This window comes from Piliocolobus tephrosceles, chromosome 13, assembly GCF_002776525.5.
Source record: "Piliocolobus tephrosceles isolate RC106 chromosome 13, ASM277652v3, whole genome shotgun sequence".
Classification (NCBI taxonomy): Eukaryota; Metazoa; Chordata; class Mammalia; order Primates; family Cercopithecidae; genus Piliocolobus; species Piliocolobus tephrosceles.
This window is the reverse complement of record NC_045446.1, coordinates 18,152,521-18,177,437: the sequence shown is the minus strand read 5'-3', so window position 1 is coordinate 18,177,437 and position 24,917 is coordinate 18,152,521. Positions and strand designations below refer to the sequence as shown.

General features: G+C 44.0%; 1 protein-coding gene across 8 annotated transcripts in view; it reads right to left on the bottom strand.

Annotated features, from left to right (window-relative positions):
• AMBRA1 (autophagy and beclin 1 regulator 1) overlaps positions 1–24,917 on the bottom strand; it is a 198,945-nt gene that overhangs the window by 132,556 nt on the left and 41,472 nt on the right. For 4 of the 8 annotated variants that reach the window (XM_023215722.2, XM_023215725.2, XM_023215723.2 and 1 more), the window contains exons 2-7: positions 24,016–24,270; positions 23,584–23,642; positions 22,875–23,058; positions 21,354–21,526; positions 19,746–19,812; positions 17,709–19,162 (exon numbers count right to left, since the gene is read on the bottom strand). In XM_023215722.2, coding sequence (XP_023071490.1) covers positions 17,709–19,162; positions 19,746–19,812; positions 21,354–21,526; positions 22,875–23,058; positions 23,584–23,642; positions 24,016–24,150 — 2,072 coding nt within the window. In that variant the 5' untranslated portion in view covers positions 24,151–24,270. The remainder of the gene's footprint in view (positions 1–17,708; positions 19,163–19,745; positions 19,813–21,353; positions 21,527–22,874; positions 23,059–23,583; positions 23,643–24,015; positions 24,271–24,917) is intronic. The other 4 variants (XM_023215727.2, XM_023215728.2, XM_031936669.1 and 1 more) reach the window with 2 other exon arrangements.

The window sequence follows — 24,917 nt, the reverse complement described above, 5'->3', positions numbered from 1 at the left end:
CCAGACCCGGCGGCAGAGCGAGACTCCGTCTCAAAAAAAAAAAAAAAATCTGTAGGGAATATGATGCCCTCTGTCCACTCAAGTCACTATGCCTAAAAAGGTACTTTGTCAGAAAGACAGACATGTTGAAGAAGGGTGAATACTATAAAGGTATAAACAGGGGCACCTGAGCCCTGAGAATCACATGCACCCCATCCACATAAACCAACAAGAACAGTCAGGTATCCATCTACCAACCTATGTGTTGGTCCATCCAACTGGTGATTCAAACAGAAATACCGAATGCCTTCTGTTGGTTATATATATTAGTACTATATAAAATACAGATGTGGGCTGGGCATGATGTCTCACGCCTGTAAACCAGAACTTTGGGAGGCTGAGGCAAGAGGATACCTTGAGCCCAGGAGTTCGAGACCAGCTCGGGCAACATAGGGAGACCTCATCTCTACAAGAAATTTAAAAATCGGCTGGGCATGATGGCACATGCCTACAGTCTCAGCTACTTGGGAGGCTGAGGCAGGAGGATTGCTTGGGCCATGGAGGTTGAGGCTGCAGTGAGCTGAGATCATATTACTGCATTCCAGCCTGGGCGACCAACTGAAACCCTCTTTCAAAAATAAAAAAAATAAATAGGCCAGGCGCAGTGGCTCACACCACACTTTGGGAGGTCAAGGCTGGTAGATCACCTGAGGTCAGGAGTTCAAGACCAGCTGAGCCACGGTCCAAAGGGCGAAACCCTGTCTCTACTAAAAATACAAAAACTTAGCTGGGTCAAGGCCGGGCACAGTGGCTTATGCCTGTAATCCCAGCACTTTGGAAGGCCGAAGTGGGTGGATCACTGGAGGTCAGGAGTTTGAGACCAGCCTGACCAATACAGTGAAACCCTGTCTCTATCAAAAATACAAAAATTAGCCGGGAGTGGTGGCACATGCCTGTAGTCCCAGCCACTCTGGTGGCTGAGGCAGAAGAATCATTTGAATCCGGGAGGCGGAGGTTGCAGTGACCTGAGATGGTGCCATTGTACTCCAACCTGGGCAACAGAGCAAGACTCCGTCTCAAAAAAAAAAAAAAATTAGCCGTCATGGTGGCAGGTGCCTGTAATTCCAGCTACTTGTGAGGCTGAGGCAGGAGAACTGCTTGAAACCAGGGGGCGGAGGTTGCAGTAAGCAGAAATCGTTCCATTGCACTGCAGCCTGGGTGACAGAGCAAGACTCTGTCTCAAAAAATAAATAAATAGGCCACGTGTGGTGGCTCACACCTGTAATCTCAGCACTTCGGGAGTTTGAGGCGGGCAGATCACCTGAGGTCGGGAGTTCAAGACCAGCCTGACCAACATGGAGAAACCCCATTTCTACTAAAAGTACAAAATTAACTGGGCATGGTGGAATATGCCTGTAATCCCAGCTACTCCAAAAGCTGAGGCAGGAGAATCACTTGAACCTGGGAGGCAGAGGTTGCGGTGACCCGAGATCTTGCTGTTTGCACTCCAGTCTGGGCAACAAGAGTGAAACACCAGCTCAAAAATAACTAAACTAAACTAAACTAAACTAAAATAAAATATGGCCCATCCAAAGATGGCTCCAAAGAAATATCCTCTTGGTATTCTCACCCTTGTGTGGTCCCCTCCCACACTGAATCTAGACTGCTCTATCAGTAGCTTTAATCAAGAGAATGCATCAAGCTGTGCCAATTCTGGGCCTACCGTTTTAAGAGAACTGGCAGCTTCCGTTTCCTTCCTTTTAGAACTGTCACTTTTGGAAATCTTAAGTTGCTATGTAAGAAGTCTGTCCCTGTCATCTATATAGCAAGAAATATAAAAAACAATTAAAATTTAAAAAAAAGAGAGAGAGAGAAGCCTGGCTACTCTTGAGAGGCCACGTGGAGAGAAGAGCCCCTGAATCTACATGGCAAAGAAGAGAGACCCACTTTATTCTAACTGGGCCTCCACATGACTCTAGTGAAAACCCAAGGAAGACCAGCAGAAGAACTTTCCAACTGAACCCAGTCTACCCCCTCCCCCCCCAAAAAAAGCATGAAAACTAACTGAATCATTTTTAAGTCACTAAGTTTTGGAGTGTGGTTTGTTATACACCAATATGTGAACAAAATAATTCCTTATCTTTGTAAAACTTTCAAGCTAGGCACAACAGCAACATTAGAACTAAGTCCATGAGGTTAGTTTACAGCCAAAATCACATCTCTCCTTGAAGGAACCTTGGCTACCAAGGCATTTGAAAACAGATCATAATAAAGCAAGTGTAAACTTGATCACTGTTTCTAAAGCATAAAGCCCCTGTATTAGTCAGAAGAGTCAATGTTCATTTAGAAAGACTTGCGCTCATTCCTATCTCAAGGCTCTCCGTCTTTCTGAAACACACTTCTCCCCTGGGTGGCTCCCTTTCAAGGTAGAAAATGGTCCTAAAATTTGAGAAATTAAGGCTATTTGTGCTCCCTCCCTTATCAAAGAAGCAGGAGGCCAGGAGCAGTTGCTTACTCCTGTAATCCCCGCACTTTGGGAAGTCAAGGTGGGAGCCAGGAGTTCGGGATCAGCCTAGGTAACACAGCAAGACCCCATTTCTACTAAAAATACAAAAATTAGCCAGGCGTGGTGGCATGCACCTGTAATCCCAACTACTTGGGAAGCTGAAGCAGGAGAACTGCTTGAACCCAGGAGGTGGAGGTTATAGTGAGCTGAGATCACGCCACTGTACTCCAGCCTAGGTGACAGAGTGACGCTCTGTCTCCCAAAAAAAAAAAAAAAAAAAAAAAGGTAACCTATGGAATGGGAGAAAATATTTGCTAACCATATGTCAGATAAATGTTTAATGTCCATGATATATGGGGAACTCCTACAACTCAATAACCAAAAAACCCCACAAATAACCATACTAAACAATGGACCAAAGACTTGCATGCACATTTCTCTAATAATGATATACAAATGGTCAACAAACATATGAGAAGATGCTCAATATGACTAATCATTACGGAAATGCAAATCAAAACCGCAATTATTTATCGCCTCACACCTGTCAGGATGACCACTATAAAAAGAAAAAGAAAAAACAGGAAATAACAAGTGCTGACAAGGATATGAAGAAGTTGGAACCCTCATGCACTGTTGGTAGGATTGTAAAATGGTTCAGCTGCTATGGAAAACAGTATGGAGGTTCCTCAAATAATTAAAAATAGAACTACCATATGTCCAGCAATTCCACTTCTGGTTATATATCTAAAAGAACTGAAAACAGGATCTTGAAGAGATATTTGCACACCCATGTTCACTGCAGCATTTTTCAAAATAGCCAAAATGTGGAAGCAGCCTAAATGTCCATCAGTAGATGAATGGATAAAGAAAATGTGGTATATACATAGAATGGAATATTATTCAGCCTTTGAAAAGAAGGAAATTATGATTATATACATACAACTTTTTCTTTTCTTTTGAGATGGAGCCTCGCTTTGTCGGCCAGGTTGGAGTGCAGTGGTGCGATCTCGGCTCGCTGCCACCTCCACCTCCAGGTTCAAGTGATTCTCCTGCCTCAGCCTCCTAAGTAGCTGGGATTGCAGATGCCCACCACCGCACTTGGCTAAGTTTTGTATTTTTAGTACAGATGGAGTTTCACCATGTTGGCCAGCATGGTCTCGAACCCCTGACCTCAAGTGATCCACCCGCCTTGGGACTCCCAAAGTGCTGGGATTACAGGCGTGAGCCACCGCACCTAGCCACTATGACCTATTAATAGATGATCCTTAAGGACATTATGCTAAGTGAAATAAACCAACCATAAAAAGACAAATACTACAAGATTCCATTAGTAAGAGGTATCTAAAGTGATCAAACTCACAGAAACAGAGAGTGATGGCTGCCAGGGGGTTGTGGGAGGGGGAAAAGGAGTCATTCAAAGGATACAGTTTCAGTCACACAAGACAAAGAGGTTATAGAGATCTATTGAACAATAATATGTACTGTACACTTTTAAAATTAAGAGAGTAAATCTATGTTGTTTTCTACCACAGACACACTTACACGAAGATAAAAAGGGTTACATGAGCCAACAGAACAAAGAAAGGATAAAAGCCACCTGGATGAGGTGAAATGACCCAAGGGGACAACAAGGAGACAGAGGCAGTAGAAGCTGGGTTACCTTTGTGTAGGGGAGGAAAAAAGCAGAAGAGGCAAAAAGATTCACACGTACCCTCTGACGCAGCAAAGGAAAAGGGCACAATGTTAACAAGCTGCAATTCTCTTTCTATGACAAGGTCATACTTTCAGCCTCTGATTTCTTTATTATTACAATTTTCTACTCCTGCTCTAACTTGATTTTAATTTCCTGGCAAGTGACACCCAAGTCATGCAGCCTTTTCATTGGAACCCACCACTCTGTCCAAGGTGCTCTGCAAAAGGTGCAGGCATTCTTCTCCAAGATTTTTACATAGTCCATTTACATAATCCAAAAGAAGGTTGCTCTCATACTGCATAATCTAGCATAACGGAGATCTGCTCACTAAAGTGAGCCTCATCCAGCAAATAAGCTTGGAACCTCCATTTTCCCCCTTTGGAAACAGAGGAGGAGTTTGTTAATTGTTGCTATTTAAAAATCAGGCAGCTTCTCAGGTGAGGGGGCTGTCAGCATGTCAGCCTACAGCAAGCAGGGGGAGCCCCTGTGGGTGAATTAGGATGGGTGGGGTGGTGGAGCGGGTACTGTAATGACCAGTGACTCCCCCTGGTGGAGCCAAGTGGTAGGGCACTTAGGAAATATTTACCCACACCTAACCATCAACACTTTTTGCTTGAGCTAATGCAATGGCCAAGTACACAAAATTGGATTTAAGTAGGAAACATGACATCAGCCTAGCATAGACTAAGGCATCAAGAAAGTCCATGCCTTGATGAAAGGGGCTGCTGTCCTACTCAATTCCTGCTGACTGTTATGTGGGAACGTGAGCCAGTTTTTTCAACAGAATCCAGATATCTGAATTGATATGGAAAAAAAATTCCAAATTTTTAGAAATACTGTGAGGCAAACATGCATACTTGAGGACTATTTTGCAATCTCTGGGTTAATGTAACAACAGGCCCACCCATGAAAGCAAAATTTGCTCACACAAACATGCTGTCAGGAATGCTTCCAAGAAAGAGCAGAAATAAGACGTACTGAATCCTGCTCCCACCCCCCAACCACTCAATAAATGTGTAAGAAATCCAGCAGGAGGAGAGGATGCTACCTGCACAGTTCTAATAGGCTGGGACCAATTACAATAAGCAAAATATGTTATGCAAACAGAACCCCATACACCTGGTGTCATTGTCTTGGTAAAAACCTCCAATGCACCCTTTAGAGCACTACACTGAATAGATACAGTAGAGAAGGAGATCTGAAGGGGGAAGAATGAGTACACGAGAAATTGCTCCCAACGTATTTTCAGCACACATACAGATTTCACTGTAGTCCGCAAGTGCTCCAACACCCTGAGCTGACAGAAGCGATTACATCTTTTCATGTTTCAGGGTGTATACAAAGCACACAGCAGGCACTACACCATTCAGCCCCAGAGAGAGGAATGATGAGGGATAATTTAGACAGCCTAGCAGGTGCTAGCATGACCTACACTGGGGGAAGGGCTGCCTGCCAAGCATACTGCCTGGAGGATCTGGAGGCTCATGCCCTCCCAACCTGGGCAAGCCTCCTCATTTGCACGCGATTCCCAAGAAAGACAGAAAATGAGGCTGGAGAACTTTGCTTCAGGCCAGATAGCACAAGAAACAAATTCTTTATGCATTTATGCCTGCTCTTAACCATCAAAGAATCCCACAAGAGCCAATACTTGGAGCACCTAGTCCAAAGTAGAGAGAGAGAGAGCAAGTGCAGGAGTCCCCTAACAATCTCTTTGGGGCCCTCACTGTCATAATGCCTTCTATTACTCTAGCACCTGACTCTTCCAAATCACATTCCTAAAAAGCAGGAGTTGGCAAACTACAACCTGCAGGCCAAAACCAGCTATGAATGGTTTTCATATTTTTAAATGATTGAAAAACATCAAAATAATTTTTATGACTCGTGAAAATTATATGAAAATCAAATTTGTCTCCATAAATAAAGTTTTATTGGAACACAGCCACATTCTCATTCATTGATTCATTCATTTATTTGAGATGGATTCTTGTTCTGTAGCCCATGCTGGAGTGCAGTGTCATGATTTCGGCTCACTGCAACCTCCACCTCCCAGATTCAAGGAACTCTCCTGTCTCAGCCTCCCAAGTAGCTGGGAAAACAGGCACCTGCCACCATGCTGGTTAATTTTTTTTTTTTTTTTTTGAGACGGAGTCTCGCTCTGTCGCCCAGGCTGGAGTGCAGTGGCCGGATCTCAGCTCACTGCAAGCTCCGCCTCCCGGGTTCACGCTATTCTCCTGCCTCAGCCTCCGGAGTAGCTGGGACTACAGGCGCCCACCACCTCGCCCGGCTAGTTTTTTTTGTATTTTTTAGTAGAGACGGGGTTTCACCGTGTTAGCCAGGATGGTCTCAATCTCCTGACCTCGTGATCCGCCGGTCTTGGCCTCCCAAAGTGCTGGGATTACAGGCTTGAGCCACTGCGCCCAGCCCATGCCGGTTAATTTTTATATTTTTAGTAGAGGTGGGGTTTTGCCATGTTGGCCAGGCTGGTCTTGAACTCCTGACCTCAAGTGATCCGCCTGCCTCGGCCTCCCGAAGTGCTAGAATTACAGGCGTGAGCCACCACACCAGGCCCACACTTACTCATTTAGATACTGTCTGTGATTGCTTTCATACTACAACAGCAAAGTTGAGTAGTTCCAACAGAGACTGTATGGCCTCCAAATCCTAATATATTTACTATCTTGACCTTTACAAAAAGCCTGCCAATGCCTGATATAGAGGGTAGGGCAGAGAACACATACAGAATTCAGAGGCTCAAACAGAGTGACCTACTCAGGCAGGTGAGCAGCAAAGGTAAGAAAGATTAACAGAATAAGGCTGGGTGCGGTGGCTCACGCCTATAATCCCAGCACTTTGGGAGGCTGAGGTGGACAGGTCATCTGAGGTCAGGAGTTCAAGACCAGCCCAGCCAATATGGCAAAACCCTGTCTCTACTAAAAATACAAAAATTAGCCGGGCGTAGCGGTGGGCACCTGTAATCCCAGCTACTCGGGAGGCTGAGGCAGAAGAATCACTTGAATTTGGGAGTTGGAGGTTGGAGTGAGCAGAGATCTGTCACTGCACTCCAACCCGGGTGACAGAGCGAAACTCTGTCTCAAAAAAAGGAAAAAAAGAAAGAAAGATTAACAGAATGATACCCCTCCTTCACTCTGTCCTCATTCCCATATTGCCAAAGAGAAAATGGGTTGCCTAACCACCCCCAATGACAAATACATTCGGTATCTAAATGTTACTGCCAGCTGGGAGAGGTGGCTCACATCTGTAATCCCAATACTTTGCGAGGCCAAGGGGAGCGGACACTTGAGGTCAGGAGGTCGAGACCAGCCTAGCCAACATGGTGAAACCTATCTCTACTAAAAATATGAAAAATTAGCCGGGAGTGGTGGTGGGCACCTGTAATCTCAGCTACTCAGGAGGCTGAGGCAGGAGAATCACTTGAACCAAGGAGGCGGAGGTTGCAGTGAGCTGAGATCATGCCACTGTATTCTAGCCTAGGTGACAGAGCAAGACTATGTCTCAAAAATAAATTATTAAATTAATTAATATAAAATTACTGTCTTATAAAGAGGCAAGAGATGCCTGGATTTTTCCAATCACTTAATAAGACACAGAAGACTAAGTGGACGAAGGCCAGTATGTACGTGATTGTCAGAGATAGAACAGGGGTATGTTTTTCTCATACAAGGGTGTCAGAGAACAAATGTACACTAACACCTTAAGATGGCAATTATTAGAATTAATAGAACAAAAGTTTTTCTCAAAAACTTTAGGAGGAAGCTCCTAAAAACCCATGGTAGGAGAATTTACTACTGATAAGTTTAAGAGCTTATAGGGGGAGGAAAGGTTTAAGAGTTCTTTTGAGACATTGTTTCCCTCTTTTGCCCAGGCTGGAGTGCAGTGGTGCGATCTCGATCTCGGCTCACTGCAACCTCTGCCTTCCAACTTCATGCGATTCTCTTGCCTCAGCCTCCCGAGTAGCTGGGATTACAGGCACCCACCACCATGTCCAGTTAATTTTTGTATTTTTAGTAGAGACGGGGTTTCACCGTGTTAGCCAGGCTGGTCTCAAACTCCTGACCTGTGATCCGCCCGCCTCAGCCTCCCAAACTGCTGGGATTACAGGCGTGAGCCACAGTGCCCGGCCTTAAGAGTTCTAATCTATGAAATCTATGAAATAATGTTCAGTTAAATAAAACAAGAAATAGGAAATACTTTATACATCTTACATTAGTAATAATGAGTACTATACAATTAATTTTCATTTACCACTAACAACGCTGATACTCGGGCACTAGCAATTCCACTTCTAGAACTTCATCTTCTAAAAACACTTAAGTACACAAAAATCCTGCAACACTGAAAAAGAAAACAAGACATGGCCAACATGATGAAACCCCATCTCTACTAAAAATACAAAAATTAGCCAGGCGTGGTAGCGCACACTTGTAATTCCAGCTACTCAGTAGGCTGAGGCACAAGAATCGCTTGAGCCCAAGAGGTGGAGGATGCAGTGAGCCAAGATCACACCACTGCACTCCAGCCTGGGCTACAAAACGAGACTCTCTCTCAAAAGGAGAAAAAAAAAAAAAAAAAAAAGGAAAAGAATTAAAATATTGTTAATAGCAGATCTCTGAGCAGTGGTTTTGAGAGGATATTCACTTCCTACAATCATACATTTCTGTAATGTTTACTTTTTTACAAATGAATTGGCAATAGTTTTATAAGCAGCAAAAAAAGAGGCATTTCATTTCCATGTATGATCTCTTGTTTACTATGAATTTTTCAAGCTCTCCCTCACGGTTTCAATAACACACCTTCTTATTTGGAGTTTGGGGAAGAGTGGAGGGGCTTTCTTGCAGGTAATATGCCTGCTGAGAGGACTGATTCATTCATTTGTTCACCCATTCATCAGCTCTTCACCCAAACATTTAAGGCCTCTCTTATTCTGACAGAATCAGTCATTCCTCCTTCTCAGTTTTCAACAGTCTCAAGACACAAATCAATCTAAAACTGTGCAGAGTTGGACTAGCTTTAATTTACGCTACTTAGCTCCTAGGTCTATTCTCAACCAGCAGCCACAGTTATCTTTCTAAAATATAAGATCGTGCTACTCCACTTCTGATGGCTTCCCAAGTCACTCAAAGGAAGAGGAAAAAAATCTCTTAAATGGCTTAGAAGACCCTGCATAATCTCATCCTTGTCACCTCTCCAACTTCATCTTCTATCACTCCATCCCTTGCTGTGCTCCAGCTGCACTTGCTGACGGTGCCAAGCATCTCAGGGATTTTGCATTTGCCCTTTCCTCTGTCTAAAATGTCCTTCCCCTAGTTTCGACGGGGTTTGCTTTCGTATTTCTTTAAGGTCTCCTCTGCTCCTTATCAAATCTTTTTTGATGATCCTATTTCAAATTGCAGCATCCCCTACATTTTTTATACATTTCTCTTTTTTGCCATAGAACTTGTCACTGTCTGGCATACCAGGTATCTTATTTTTTTATTGTCTTTTTCCCATTAGAATGAGAGAATTATTGCCGGCATTTAAATAGCATCTGGTGCCAGCCAGGCGCAGTGGCTCATGCTTGTAATCCCAGCACTTTGGGAGGCTGAGGCGGGCAGAGCACCAGAGGTCAGGAGTTCAAGACCAGCCTGGCCAACATGGCGAAAACCCGTCTTTACTAAAAATACAAAAAAATTAGCCAGGAGTGGTGGCAGGCGCCTGTAATCCCAGCTACTCGAGAGGCAGAGGCAAAAGAATCACTTGAACCTGGGAGGCGGAGGTTGCAGTGAGCCCAAGATCGCACCATTGCACTCCAGTCTGGGCAACAAGAGTGAAACTCCATCTCAAAATAAAATAAAATAAATAGCACCTGGAATGCAGCAGGTGCTTAGTAAATATCTGTTAATGGAATGCATGAATGGATGCATGCATGGATCAATCACAGTTTACAAGTCCAACTCTCAGGGTTACTAGGAAGAACCAAACTCATCCATGGAGCAGCCCTTGTGCATACTCCTAAGTTCCTTCTTCTTTTTTCTTACAGACAAGGTCTCCACTCTGTTGCCCAGGCTGTAGTACAGAGACACAATCATGGCTCACTGCAGCCTCAACCTCTGAGCTCAAGCGATCCTCCCACCTCAGTCCCCTGAGTAGCTGGGACTACAGGCACATGCCATGACGCCCAGATAATTTTTGAGCTTTTTGTAGAGACGGGGTTTCACCATGTTGCCCAGGCTGGTCTCAAACTCCTGAGCTCAAACCATCTGCCCACCTTGGCTTCTCAAAGTGCTGGGATTACAGGCATGAGCCACCATGCCCAGCCCTCAGTACTTCTAAAGCCTGAGTTTACCTTCCCCAGCTTCCCTTCCCTTACCTCTCTTAAACTAAGTTTGTTAATTCCATCATAGGCTTTGTCTCCTTTTTATTTCCCAATACTTGGTCCTCTTTCTTCCCAGAAAGAACATGTCATAATTTGCCTGTATCACAAATGAAGATCTCCCGGTTGAGAATTCTTCCCTATTTGTCCTTAAATGCTGAACTTCTAACTCAGAAGAACTCAGAAGTTAGGAAGGGTTTATTGTACTGTATCTTGAATACCACAGACAACAATTCCACCAGTTTTTTCCGGGGGAACTATTCACACCCTGCATAATTAGAGGTAAAGCAAAACTTTCTGCTAACATAAGGATTCTGAACTCCACAAGAGAAAAAGGACCTACAAGTATCTCAAGACTTAAAAAGGTTCATTCTAATGATGCTCAGACTCCAAAACAAAAGATGAGAGCACACATTTTCTCAAACCCTAAAAATCCTACTTCTAAGTAAATTTAATGAAAGCCTTCCACAGAAACTTAAAGAAAAATAAAGCATTAGTGGGAAAGAACCTTCGCATTTAAATTGGATTACCCACATGTAATTTTTGAACTAAATCAAGACCAAGTATACCTTCATAAAGATTGCAGAAGAATCTTTAAGGACAAAAAAAAAATACCAACAGCACTGACAGGCAGAGATATTATTGAGATGCCAAACCAAAGACCAACAAAATGGTCTCAAGAGCAAGCTGTATTCAATATGAATGGAGTACCAAAAAGATAAACAAAAGGGAAGGCTGCATATGATGCCAGTGCTCTCAAGGAAGGTGCAGGCCCTGAGTCATCAGTGTAAAGCCAATATAAAGGACACATATTGGCCAGGTGCAACAGACTTATTACAGGCTTCAGGACAACCCATTCACAAGTTAGGAACATAGCACACAGTGAAACATCAGAGGTCACCAGAGCTCTAGTTATGGAAGGTGTGACTTTCTTGTACAACTCTAGATAATACCACTTCATTTATTTAACAAGTAATTATTGAGCCAATGACTCTGTAAGACCAAATGTTGTGATATAGTAATAGGCTTTGTATCTTTTTTACTAAAAAGGCCAAACAGGACTTATATTGCATATGAAATCATAAGGAATATAACTTCAATTCAAGTAATATTTACTGAGTATCTACCGTGTGGCCAGCTAGTATTCTAGGTAGAGAAGGGATATATACAGACATGATCAATGCCTTCAGGGAGCTCACTGACAGGTAAACAAATAATTTTCTGTCATGGCTGCAATATCACAAAGAAATATCTAGTACACATGCAACAAAGAAAAGGAAGTGATTACTTGGGGCGATCAGGGAAGGTTTCCCAAAGGACACGGTGACAGCTGTGCTGGGTTTTGAATAATAAATTGTGTACATTCCCCATCCAAAGAAACTGGGAGAGATTAGATATCAAAACTCTTTAGACTCAGCTAGATCAACGGCATGGAAAACTACTAAATTTGGACCCCTTTCTATACCAGTCAGGCTAAGAAGACTGCTACTTTCCTCATTTTTAGGTTGCCAGGCCTCTTTTGTGGACCTACAATCAGCCCTGCAGACACACCCATTTATTTTCCTCCATCAGTGATGGTTGGGCTGAGGCCTCCCTGGAGAATTCCCAGGTGATGGGAGCTGAGGGATCAAATAAGTATGGTGGTCCATGAAGCCTCAAAGGGCTTCAGACTGTTCTAAGCTCCAAAGCAATTCCCCCAGAGAAGTCTAAGAAACTTAGCAATCCAGTGAGGGCTTCTAACTCTAACTTTTGGTGTTCTGGCCACATTTCACACTAAGGCCATCAACGTGCTTTCTCAGTCTTCATCTATCATGAGAGAAAAAGACCTAAATTCTCAGAACACACTCAGTCTTACAAAATACTCCAGACCCAAACCTTTCTTAACTACCTGGAGACAGAATACAGAAACAATTAGTGCTTCTAGGAGGAGATTGAGATCAATTTTCATCTCTCTCAGTTGCTGGAATTTTAATAGTGAACACCCCTAACAGGGATCACTTTATTAGAACTAATCAATGTAGTTCTATGGGCAAATAACTAAAACAGCATTTCTCCTAGAAGCATTGCGTTAGTTACCATTCTACCCAACAATAATAATTACAAATTATCTAACAGACCTCCAATTTCTTACAATAAGAGCTGAATGAAGAGCCCCCTCAGGCAATGACCTACGTGAGCAACAGAGGTTTTGACAAAGAAAACTGCTGTCTGAAGGAACTAATTTCAAATGAAATGGAGGAAAGGGTGCCCTCTTCAGGGCCCAGGAGTTCGAATCCCACTTTTGCTTACAAACACCTCTTTAAGAAATAATTTACTCTCTCTGTTTTCTCATCAGAGAGAGAGATTGGACTACAAAAGTTCTAGGTTCCCTCCAGTTTTAACTTGCCATTGAAGCCATTTTCTTTTTCCTAATACCAGCCTTTAAAGGCCAAGGGCACCCTACTACAAGGAGCCACAATACCCTGATCTTCTGCTGGATCCTGCACTCCCACAGAGAAATCGTTTCTTTGTAGTGAAGCAAGGGCCTGCCACTCAAGTTGCAATGTAGCATCAGACTATTACAAAAAGACAGCTCGTCCTCCACTGCCCACAGGCAAAAGGAGACAAACTGTGTACTGGTTATTACCATTTGGCACCACACAGCTACACTTAAATACACACTGTATGCTTATTAATACCCTCACTATTTGCAAACACTATTAAATATTCCAGCAGCATCAAGGATCCAAACATCTCTCCTTAGCCTATCTCCTACTACAAGGCCAATGAACAAAACTTTCTCCTTTCAAGTACAGTCGCCTTTTGTGAACTTCACTCACTCAAGAACAACTGTCATCTACAAAAACAGGCTTTGTTAAAAGATCCAACCTCGTACACCAACAATAGGGACACCTTTTCTTCCCAGCCATCCTTACCTAACAGCAGCAGCCCAACAGTGACACCTGCTGGAGAACTAGAAGCAAGGGTTGGCTCATCACCTAGAGACTCAGTCGCTTTAGAAGGCAGAAGAGGCAGACTAGCACCTGTTTGTCTTAGTGATTTACACCAGAATGCAGCCATTCAAATGGTAGTCCTTCTTTAATGTGTACACACTTAGAATATTTTACAACATATCTCATTTTTGAGACAGCTGTCAGCCCTCATGGCATACGACATCCTAGCTCATTTAAAAGTGATTCCATATAAATAATGTAACTACTGAATTAATATACAATTTTAAAATGAGAATCCGGAGTTATTTGTATATTTTAAAAGAAAATGAGCATAAATATAAAATTGTTTACAGCGAGATGACCAGGGACTTCATTTTTATAATACACATTTTTAAATGGTTGAACTTTAAACCACAATGCATACATTTTTTGGCACCAGAAAAGAAAAAATATTTAAACAAAAAATTATGTTACATCCTCAATAGTTTCTGGGTTTTTTTTTTTTTTTTTTTTCTTGCTCTGTCGCCCATGCTGGAGTGCAGTGGCGCGATCTCGGCTCTCTGCAACCTCTGCCTCCCCAGGTCCAAGTGATTCTCCTGCCTCAGCCTCCCAAGTAGCTAGGACTACAGGCATGTGCCACCATGCCTGGTTAATTTTTTTTGTATTTTTATTAGAGACGGGGTTTTACCACATTAGCCAGGCTGGTCTCGAACTCCTGACCTCAGGCAATCTGCCTGCCTTGGTGTCTCAAAGTGTGGGATTACAGGCATGAGCCACCGCACCTGCCCAGTAGTTTCTGGGTTTTAAATAACCTATTTTATTAAGTGATTAATAGTATTTTCGATGTACAATATCATAGCCATGAGTCACACGTGATTATTTCTTTCTTTTTTTTTTTGAGATGGAGTTTCGCTCTGTCGCCCAGGCTGGAGTGCAGTGGCCGGATCTCAGCTCACTGCAAGCTCCATCTCCCGGGTTTACCCCATTCTCCTGCCTCAGCCTCCCGAGTAGCTGGGACTACAGGCGCCCGCCATCTTGCCCGGCTAGTTTTTTGTATTTTAGTAGAGACGGGGTTTCACCTTGTTAGCCAGGATGGTCTCGATCTCCTGACCTCGTGATCCGCCCGTCTTGGCCTCCCAAAGTGCTGGGATTACAGGCGTGAGCCACCGCGCCCGGCCTAACAGTAGCAGCATTTCAAATGCTCAATAGCCACGTGTGGCTAGTGGCTACCATCTTACGTAGCACAGATAGAGAACATTTCCATCAGTGTGAGAAGTTTTATTGGACAGCACTGCTCTAGAAAATCTAGTGTTTACAGACAAAATTATCTGATATCTAGGTGGGGGGAGCAGATGGAATATAGATTAAAGAAAGCTAGCCAAGCACTGATAACCTTTGAAGTCAGATTATAGGTGTATGGAAACTCAGTTATACTTTTTGTTTTTATATTATGTTTGAAGATTTCCATAATAAAATGTTAAAAGAAAAAAAGTGGTTCACTTAAAAATGAAGTTACAGCCAGGCGCAGTGGCTCACACCTGTAATCCCAGCACTTTGGGAGGCCGAGGGGGCAGATCACCTGAAGTCGGGAGTTCGAGACCAGCCTGATCAACATGGAGAAAACCTGTCTCTACTGAAAATACAAAATTAGCCAGGCATGGTGGTGCATGCCTGTAATACCAGCTACTCGGGAAGCTGAAATAGGAGAATTGCTTGAACCCAGGAGACGGAGGTTGTGGTGAGCCGAGATCACACCATTGCACTCTAGCCTGGGCAACAAAAGCAAAAATCCATCTCACAAATTTTTTTAAAAAGTTATCATATTAAGGAAAATGCCATGAAGGGCAGCTTGCACAAATCTCTAGTCATGAAGACCAGAGTTCATATTCTCACTCAGAGACCTATTATATGATCTTTAACAAGAAACTGACTTCCCTAAGCCTCACTTTCCTCAAACAAAATGGAAAATTGAATACCTGACTTGCACAGAGTTGTTGTTGAAAGCAGAAGGAATTATTTCAAAGCAAGAACATAATACCTAACACATAGTAGGCCCTCAGTAACTGGTATCTCTTTTTTTTTTCTTGAGATGGAGTCTTGCTCCATCACCCAGGCTGAAGTGCAGTGGTGCAATCTTGGCTCACTGCAACGTCCGTCTCCTGGGTTCAAGTGATTCTCCTGCCTCAGCCTCCCAAGTAGCTGGGACTACAGGCCCGCGCCACCACGCCCCGCCAATTTTTGTATTTTTAGTAGAGACAGGGTTTTACCATGTTGGCCAGGTTGGTCTCGAACTCCTGACCTCAAGTGGTCCGCCCGACTCAGCCTCCCAAAGTTCTGGGATTACAGGCATGAGCCACCGCACCGGGCAGTAACTGGTATCTCTAATTATGATCAAACAATAAAGTTTATTTTAAACCACTCAGGACCTATTTCTCAGAATAGCACATGAAGAGGTTTACTAAAGCAGAATGGACAAAAACTAACCAGAGTCCACTGGTATTACAGAAACAGCAACTGCTTGGTTTCTTAGAGCAGTAACTGAAGACAGTCCTTTTACACCTTTTACAGAGATCTTTAATAAACTTTTTAAGTGCCTACTACATGTCATGCACTGTGTTCAGACTGCCTTCTCACATCTCCTGGCAAAGAGGAAGAAGAGAGGATCGGGCCCCTGATGAAGACCAGTATGCAAGGCACAATATTCCAAAACCAGGAATTGAGGAGCTATTAATCCAGAACTGGTTTCAAGCATATGAGCAGAGTTAGCAAACCTCTCTATTTTGTTTATCTTTCACATCCAGTCAAGTCTCCCTGTTTCCCACCCCAAGCCCTTAGTAAATGCCCTTAGTAAATGCCTAAGAACCTATATGCACTATACCCTTTCCTCCCTGGCATGTGCTGGTTCCCTAAAATAAAAAGGTCTTTCCCTCTCCAAATCCTACCCATCTTTCAAGACTTGATTTTGCAAAGCCTTCTTGGATGATACTTCCCTTTCTCTGAGACTACATCCAATCTCAGTACCACACAATGAAGCATTTGCTCATCTACACTTTTGAAAAATTTTGTTGTCTTGCCTCCACAATAACACTGTAGACTCAGGTTGGTAAAGACCATGTATTATACTTCTTTTGTATTTCCCACAGTGCCTAGCACAGTACTAGAAAATTTGTAATCATTCAACTAATACTTATTGACTGAGTGACTGTCTAAAGCATCCTCCCAAAATAACAAGTACATTATGTGCATAATTCATATTCCCACCCTTGTTAGAAGCTTATGTCAGAGAAATTTCAGTTGCTTCGACAGAGGATGTAATGCAGCGCAATATGCTGTTTGGATCCAACAGGCATATTCTGGGAGTTGGTGATTATGCTAGCTTTGACCTTTACAAAATTACAGAAAGAAGTCCCTAATAAATCAAGATAGATGCGCACATAGCCATTCACGGAACATGTGGTGGGCGATCAACTACACCCACTCTGTTTCTGCCATGAAAGAGTTGGCTAGGATGCCAATCCGAGTATGGAGAGTCCTTCCTTCCATGAATTATTCTTCTTCTCCACCCCAAAGTGAATGTCCATCTGGAAGGTCCATTCAGAGAATCTCAACTGAGCAACTAATAGGCTGTCCAAAAACAAGTATCTCTGAAAAAATTGGAACTTTCCTTGACATACATATATATATAGATATACATATTTTTTTCTTTTCCCTTTGTCAAACTGCAGTGTTCCAAAAGATAAGGATTAGGAAGTGAACTCGGTTGTCCAAAGCAACACAATCAGCAAAGAATCAATAGACTAATCTGTACCATGCAGGGTTCTCTTTTACTTATTCCTAGGCACGCTGGGACATTGTTTTGTCTCACAATAAGTAGTCCTGCACATACAACGTCTCAAGAAGGTCAAAAAGTAGGGCAGAGAAAGTCAATGATTCCATCTCCTCATGCTTCTCTAACCTAATCTACACTCTCCTTTCAAGGCTAAAGCCAGAACCTTGAGCTTAGCCAGAAATAGAGCTAGCACAGCCAACTGACTCATACTGCTAGGCCCTATCCTATCTCTGCCACCAGAGCAAGATTTTCCAAGAAAATGCAATGGGGAGATCAGAAGCAGATGCGTGGGTCCCAGACACTCCAAATACAGCCACAACATCTATAGGACTGAAGGAAATGATACAAGGAGAAAAGCAAGGGATGCAGGAGAAGACAGGAAAGCAACTGCTTACCTCCTGAGTGAATCCTCCTCAGAGCTTTCCTCAGGCATATCCTGATGTAAGGCCTCCTGTGACACAGTTCCAGATCTGCTGGACTGGGTGTAAATTCTTTCCCAGTGGCCTGTCTCCTGGTTAAAGGCCACCCCCACAGTCCTCTCCTCCTGTGGACTAGCAGAGCTGCTCAACTCCAGCCTGCTGGAGCTGGGCGTTTGGCCCTCAGTCCGCTCAAGAGGTGGTAACTGGCTGCCACTCGATGGCACACCCTCAAAGGAGCTGGGGACCTGCCAGGAGGAGCTAGCCTCGCCAGAGGAGTAGTTAGGTGTGGTTCTTTCCCAGCGCAGCGTATCGTTGTTGAAGGTCAGGAGATTGTGGCAAGCACGACAGCGATTCAGGTGGCCACGGGACAGGTTGGAGTTGTTCTCACTGCTGTGTGGGGTGGGCTGGTGGGAAGGGCCTGGCCTCTCAGATTCAAGGTTATTGTTGAGCATTTCCTGGGCCTGTTGGGTCTGGGGAGCTTCCCCACTTAGGCTCTGATCCAGCTCCTGAAGCCGGTCATACTCCAAAAAGAAGCGTCTCAGGTCACACTGAAGCTCATGGCGAATGTTGCCCGAGTTATTTTGGCTGGAGCCATTTCCTCCATCTGACTCAGTTGCCAACCCTGATGCTGGAAAACCCCTCCCTTCTGTGGCTGAAGTGTACACAGATGCCTGAGAGCCACCTTCCTGCTGTCTCAACACAGACAGCAAACTCACTGAAGAGGCGCTGGTCCTGGGTGGGGGCATGGATTCCGCCTCAGAGCGGGAGTTCAGACTGAGTACTGTCCGGGTCCACTCAGATCCTGTCAACCCGGGAGCTATTTCTCGGTGATATCTAGAAGGGTGGCTAGACAGAGGCCCTCCCAAAGAGCGGCGGGTAGGACCCAGACTGAGGTTGCGGAGCGTGTTGCCGGCAGTGCTGCTCTGGACTGTACTGAAGGCAGACGGCCGGTTCAGGAGGCCCTGGTCCTGCTGCGTTGATGAAGCCTGCTCCGGGGGATGGAAGGGCTCGGTCTGTACAAAAGAAAAGGAAGGGGTAGTAGCTCTGGCAGAAGCAGGGGGGACACTGTCCTGGTGTGGCAAGAGGGAAGGAACTCGAGTGCCAGAGCAGCGGCTGCAAAGGCACAGGATCCCAAGGTGCTGGCAGCACTCAGCTGTGGGGTAACTGACCCGCTGTCGGAGCCTGATGTAAGCGGAAGTCCTGGGGCGCTCCGTGGAGGGCTGAGGGGGAGGCGGTGGGGGTGAGGGGGTAGCAGAATCTTGCACTGTGCTTTGCTCTCCCACCTGGATGCCAGAAGAGCGGGAGGACAGCATGTGCAGGAAATTGTGGAGGAGAGGTGTCCGGCGAACTGGCTGTGATTGCAGGAGGGCACGCTGACGGTAGTGGGATAATTCTGTTCCATCTATGGGGATCTCTGGTTCGTCATCACCCTGCAACGTGGACCAGCATGGGGCAGGGGGTAGAGCAAGGCAGTTAGGTAGTACCTCCAAGTAAATCAAGAAAAACTAACCACTGACAATCATCCAAGGAAAACAATGTTCACAGGTGGGAAACAACTCTCTACCCCTGAAGCACTGACAACTGGCCTCAGATTCTGAATAATCACATGGTATTAATCACATGGTATTTCCACTTCCAATCAGCAGCATATCTGAATGAGTGCAGCTGACAAACCAATTGTCTTACAAAAGACATCTCTCCATGACATGGAAGCAGTGAGGGGAAGCAAAATGTCAACCAGCCAGAGGCACATGAGTGACAAGCTATCCAACACTGTCTAGTGATGATAAGGGTTACTTCTAATGAGGCGATCACTGGAGAGTTTCAGAATCGACTCTCCTGTCAAGATTATGACTATAACCCTGAATATACAATCTGAAGCTAGCTTTAAATCTTGACTGGAAAGAAAGACTTGGGTATTGAGAATTAAAATCCAATATAATCAGAATTGGAATACTAGTTAGGAAAAGAACTCACAGTTTAGCTGGAATTGGAACTGCTGGACTAACTTACCTGTTGATTAGAGGGGTTAACAATTGCTGTGAGTAAGTAGTGTCCAAGTGGATCAAATCTCACCAGACTGAAATCACAGAAGAGACAAAGACACGCATAGAGAGATTATGTTAACTGAGAAGAGAAAACTTGTGTTCAAATTTATAGCAATCATTACTGATAACTGGTATCACTCAGGTATCCACTTCATTCAAGACTTTCAAAACTTTCAAAGAGATTAAAATAACAACACTCAATACTTCTTGCCAGAGTAAAGGAATATGTATCACAAAAATAACGATTTCACATGAAAAACACCTAGGGTTTCCATCCCAGGAAACAGCTACATTAAGCACAACTTTGCTCAAATACAAGAGCTCATCCTAACCATAAAGCATAAAATGCTCTCATACTCTGCCACAGAATCAGTTCTTCCCTCATATGGCAGCTACACTAGCAAGAAGCATGAATCTTGGTGGCAACGAACAGACCCAGCATTAAATGACGTAGCTGAAACCAGAAAATTGGCCTGTATTTGACTGCAAATCCAAGAGGACCAAAGAAACACAATGCATCATCTTTAATACAGGCAATATGTTTTGATCTTGAGGACTAAATAAATGTCAATTACATGCTTACATCTCCATCTTCCAGTTTGATATACACAGACAACCCAACGAGGTATCTAAAATACCACCCAAACTTGTTTCAGGTTTTCCCAAAGAAATACTATCCAAAACACAGTTAGCTTTGAAACTAAAAGAGAGTCTAATGACCCTGGTCTCCAAAGATCAGAAGAGGAGGCCAATAAGGGAAAGCTGAAATGAACAAAATGAATGTCTCCCAGCTGATTAGTCAACTGTTTAGAAAGTAGGAGGCAGCCAGCTGCAGTGGCTCACACCTATAATCCCAACACTCTGGGAGGCCAAAGCAGGAGGATCACTGAAGGCCAGGAGTTTGAGACTAGCCTGAGCAACACAGTGAGACCCCCATCTCTACAAAAAAATTTAAAAATTAGCTGAGAGTGGCTGCACACACCTGTAGTCCCAGATACTCACAAGACTGAAGTGGGAGGACTGCTTGGGCCCATGAGGTCAAGGCGCAGTAACCTGGGCCCATGAGGTCATGACTACACAACTGTACTCCAGCCTGGGTAACAGAGCAAGACCCTGTCTCTTTAATTAAAAAAAAAAAAAAGGGCGGGGGTGGGCACGGTGGCTCACACCTGTAATCACAGCACTTTGGGAGGCTAAGGTGGGCAGATCACTTGAGGCCAGGAGTTCAAGACCATCCTGGACAACATGGTGAAACCCTGTGTCTACTAAAAATACAAAATAATGAGCCAGGTGTGGTGGTGGGCGCCTGCAATCCCAGCTACTTAGCAGGCTGAGGCACAAGAATAGCTTGAAGCCAGGAGGTAGAGGTCGCAGTGAGACGAGATTGCACCACTGCACTCCACCCTGGGTGACAGAGTGAGACCCTGCCTCAAAAAAAAAATAGGAGAAGCTGTGAGGATGACAACTTGCCCTGAGCAGGGATAACAACCTGTCTTCCAAACTGACAGCTGGCAGAATGTTCTCTATCATGTCAGTCCTGTGCCAGACAATGCTGATGGGGCAGCGCACTCACCGGACCCGTTCCATCTCACTAGCTGTCTTCACCACAGCAAAGGGTTCCCGTCGACTCCAGTCCCAGAAGTGGATCTCATTGGCAGTGGCAATCAGCAGGAGCTGAGCCGTAGGGTGGAAAGCCAGGGAGGCAATGGCATTGTTGCTATCTGTGAACCAGCTTTCACTGCCACCCTGCGAACAAACCAATTCCAGATATTCTCAGGTTACAAGCTACCAGCACACTGGGAAGTCAATTTCAAGAAAGGTCCATTTAAGGTAAAATGACTACGTCTAGGGACTACTTTAAATATATCCTTGTAAAAAGATGTAGAAGATCAGTGATCTGGCAGTGCCACTAATTTATCAGACAAATACTATACAATCAGCTCAGTTCTTCAAATTATTCACAATCTACAAGCAATAAGCATATATACACAGTTCCTATTTCTTTTTTTTGTTTTTTTTTTTTTGACAGGGGGTTTCATTCTATTACCCAGACTGGAGTACAGTGGCACAATCTCAGCGCACTGCAACCTCTGCCTCCTAGGTTCAAGCACTCCTCGCACCTCAGCCTCCCAAGTAGCTGGGACCACAGGCACATGGCACCATGCTTGGCTAATTTTGTATAATTTTGTGTATAATATTTTTGGTATAATATCCTGCCCAGGCTGGTCTCGAACTCCTGAACTCAAGCAATCCTCCTGCCTTGGTCTCCCAAAGTGCTAGGATTACAGGCGTGAGCCACCGCGCCCAGCCCACAGTTCCTATATCTAAAGCCTGAGAAAAACTCAAGCTTGGTGCACAACATGGTGCAAGACAACCTGGTAGCCAGTTACTAGGACAAAGAGGATCTTGCTTTGATGATAATGATCGGAGTACAGGACAATCTTTGCCCTTACACAACAGAAATCCATCCTGAACATATCTTAGATTCTCCTGTACTATGTCACAATGGGCCAAAGGAAGCAAAAGCAGATGTTCATCTTAGAATGGAAGACAATCTCAGGGCATGCTTAAGCTATTGCAAAAAATAAAAACAAAAAGGAATGGAAGACAGGGAATTAGACTTCCTATTAATTAAGTGGGCAATGTCTACCACAATATATTCAGATGTAGTCCTAAGAACCCGGCTAGGCTCTTCCAGAATTAAAAACTCAATGGTAAACAAGTCTCTGCATTTAGAATACCAAAAGAGGCTGGGCATGGTGGCTCACGCTTGTAATCCCAGCACTTTGGGAGGCTGAGGCAGGCGGACCACTTGAGGTCAGGAGTTTGAGACCAGCCTGGCCGACATAGTGAAACCCCGTCTCTACCAAAAATACAAAAATTAGCCAGGCATGATGGCACATGCCTGTAATCCCAGCTACTTGGGAGGCTGAAGCAGAAGTATCACTTGAACCTGGGAGGTGGAGGTTGTAGTGAGCCGAGATCGGCCACTGCACTCCAGCCTGGGCAAGAGTGAGACTCCATCTCAAAAAAAAAAAACAAAAAAACAAAAACAGAATACCAAAAGAAAAGGGTATCTTAAGGAAATACTCACGTGTAAATCCCAAATCCTAACCTCCCCATCTAGGCAGCCAGAAGCAATAAGGCCTGAGATGGTGGGATGAAAAGTGACACACCATGGAGTACGGCGGTGTCCAATCAAGGAATGAACACACTTGCCAGTCTTCACCTCCGTAATATAGATATTATGATTCACATGGGTGGAGGCTAAGAGAGTCCTAGAAAATCAAAGAGTAGAACTAATTCAGAAGCATGTGGAAGAGTAACCAACCTTATCAACTTTGGACAACACAGAATAGTGATGCTACCTGCCGATCCCAACACGAAAGAACCTAAGCTTTGTACGTTAGGCAGTATATCTACAAACAGAAATATTCTGATCTTTAAAGGCTTTTGGCTTGTCCACGCTGTCCCCAAATGACACATGCCACATTCAGAAAATATTTTTTCCCACTGGAATAACCATCATGCCACTGGTGAGCTATATCACATAGGCAAATGATTGTTATTGAGAAACTTTCCAAGTTTTGATCCTCTCAGTTTCCTTTGCTTGTTCTCATGATTTTTCAGGTTAGCACTGATCATCTACTTTCTTTCCCTTTCTGACACGTGGCCAAAGCACTGTTCACAAAGTACTTCAGAGAGCCTTTAGGGACTGACTTGGAAGATCAAGCCAGGCCAAATATACAGAAAGCACTGTTATCACAAATCTTAAGGTTAAGTTACAGATAATTACTAAGTACCTGTCTGGGCTGAAGGCCAATAAGAAGGTAGAGCGTGGACTATCCGGCAGTTCTACTCTCTGGGAGACAAAAAAAAAAAGTTAAAATACATAGACTATGTATTTTATAGACTATGGTTCACCCTATCTCAAAAGCACATTAACCATTCTAGATTAGTATTCACAGTGTAGGCTTAAAAACTGGAGACAATGATCAAGCTACAAATTGAGAAAGATAAACCTAAATTACCTTCAGGAAAACTGTCTAGCTCTAAAGGAAAAAGATATTTCTAGCACATTAATTCTTTCAAATTTACAAACAACTCCCTAAGTCAGATATGTCAACTCTCCCACACAAGATAAATATATCCCAACTCTACTGTTAACCCATTCTAAGATCTCATTCTACCATCACCAGCACAAATCCTCTGTGAAATATAGCCATTTTACTTACCTTGCCCTCCCATTTCATCCACCGGGTTTTATCTTCCACCAGCTCCTGCAGAAGCCGCTGAGCTCCCATGGCCCGAGCACCCCGTTCTCGCCCCCAGAGTATCCGCACAGCATTCTTTTCTGGGACAACCTTCATGGCGCTCAGTAGCCACTGTCACACCAGGCCCAGGAAATGAAGGAGCAAGTAACAGCTCCAACACACTGAAGCAGCTAAAATGAGGCCATACAGGTCCTTGTAAATTGTCTTCATGGAAATCTAAGGAATAAAGAATAATGTCAAAGAACGACTATTCTGCAACAAGAAGCTTTCCATTGCAAATATAATTCTAGCTCAAAAAGCAAATTATTATTTTCCTATTTAATGACACTTTCTCAAAAAAGACCCTTCTCCCAGAATTTTTCTTCCAAAAATATTTCATATTCTCATATTCTCCATAGCTCAACCTTATATCTAAAGAAAGGATCAGGCCAGGCACAGTGGCTCACGCCTGTAATCCCCGAACTTTGGGAGGCCAAGGAGGGTGGATTGCTTGAGGTCAGGAGTTTGAGACAGCCTGTCCAACATGGTGAAACCCCATCTCTACTAAAATACAAAAATTAGCCGGGTGTGGTGGCAAGCACCTGTAAACCCAGCTACTCATCAGACTGAGGCAGGAGAATTGCTTGAACCCAGGAGGCAGAGGTTGTAGAGACCTGAAATAGTGCCACTGTACTCCAGTGCCTGGGTGACAGAGAGAGACTCCATTTCAAAAAAAAAAAAAAAAAAAAAAGACACGTTTCGTAGGGATGTCCAAAGAAGCAAGAGAAAAGTGCTCTGAGACGTGGAAGGAAACTCAATAAAGAGCAGAGGCACTATAGTAAAAGGAGAGTGGTCAACAGCATCAATTTTATAGATCAGTCAAT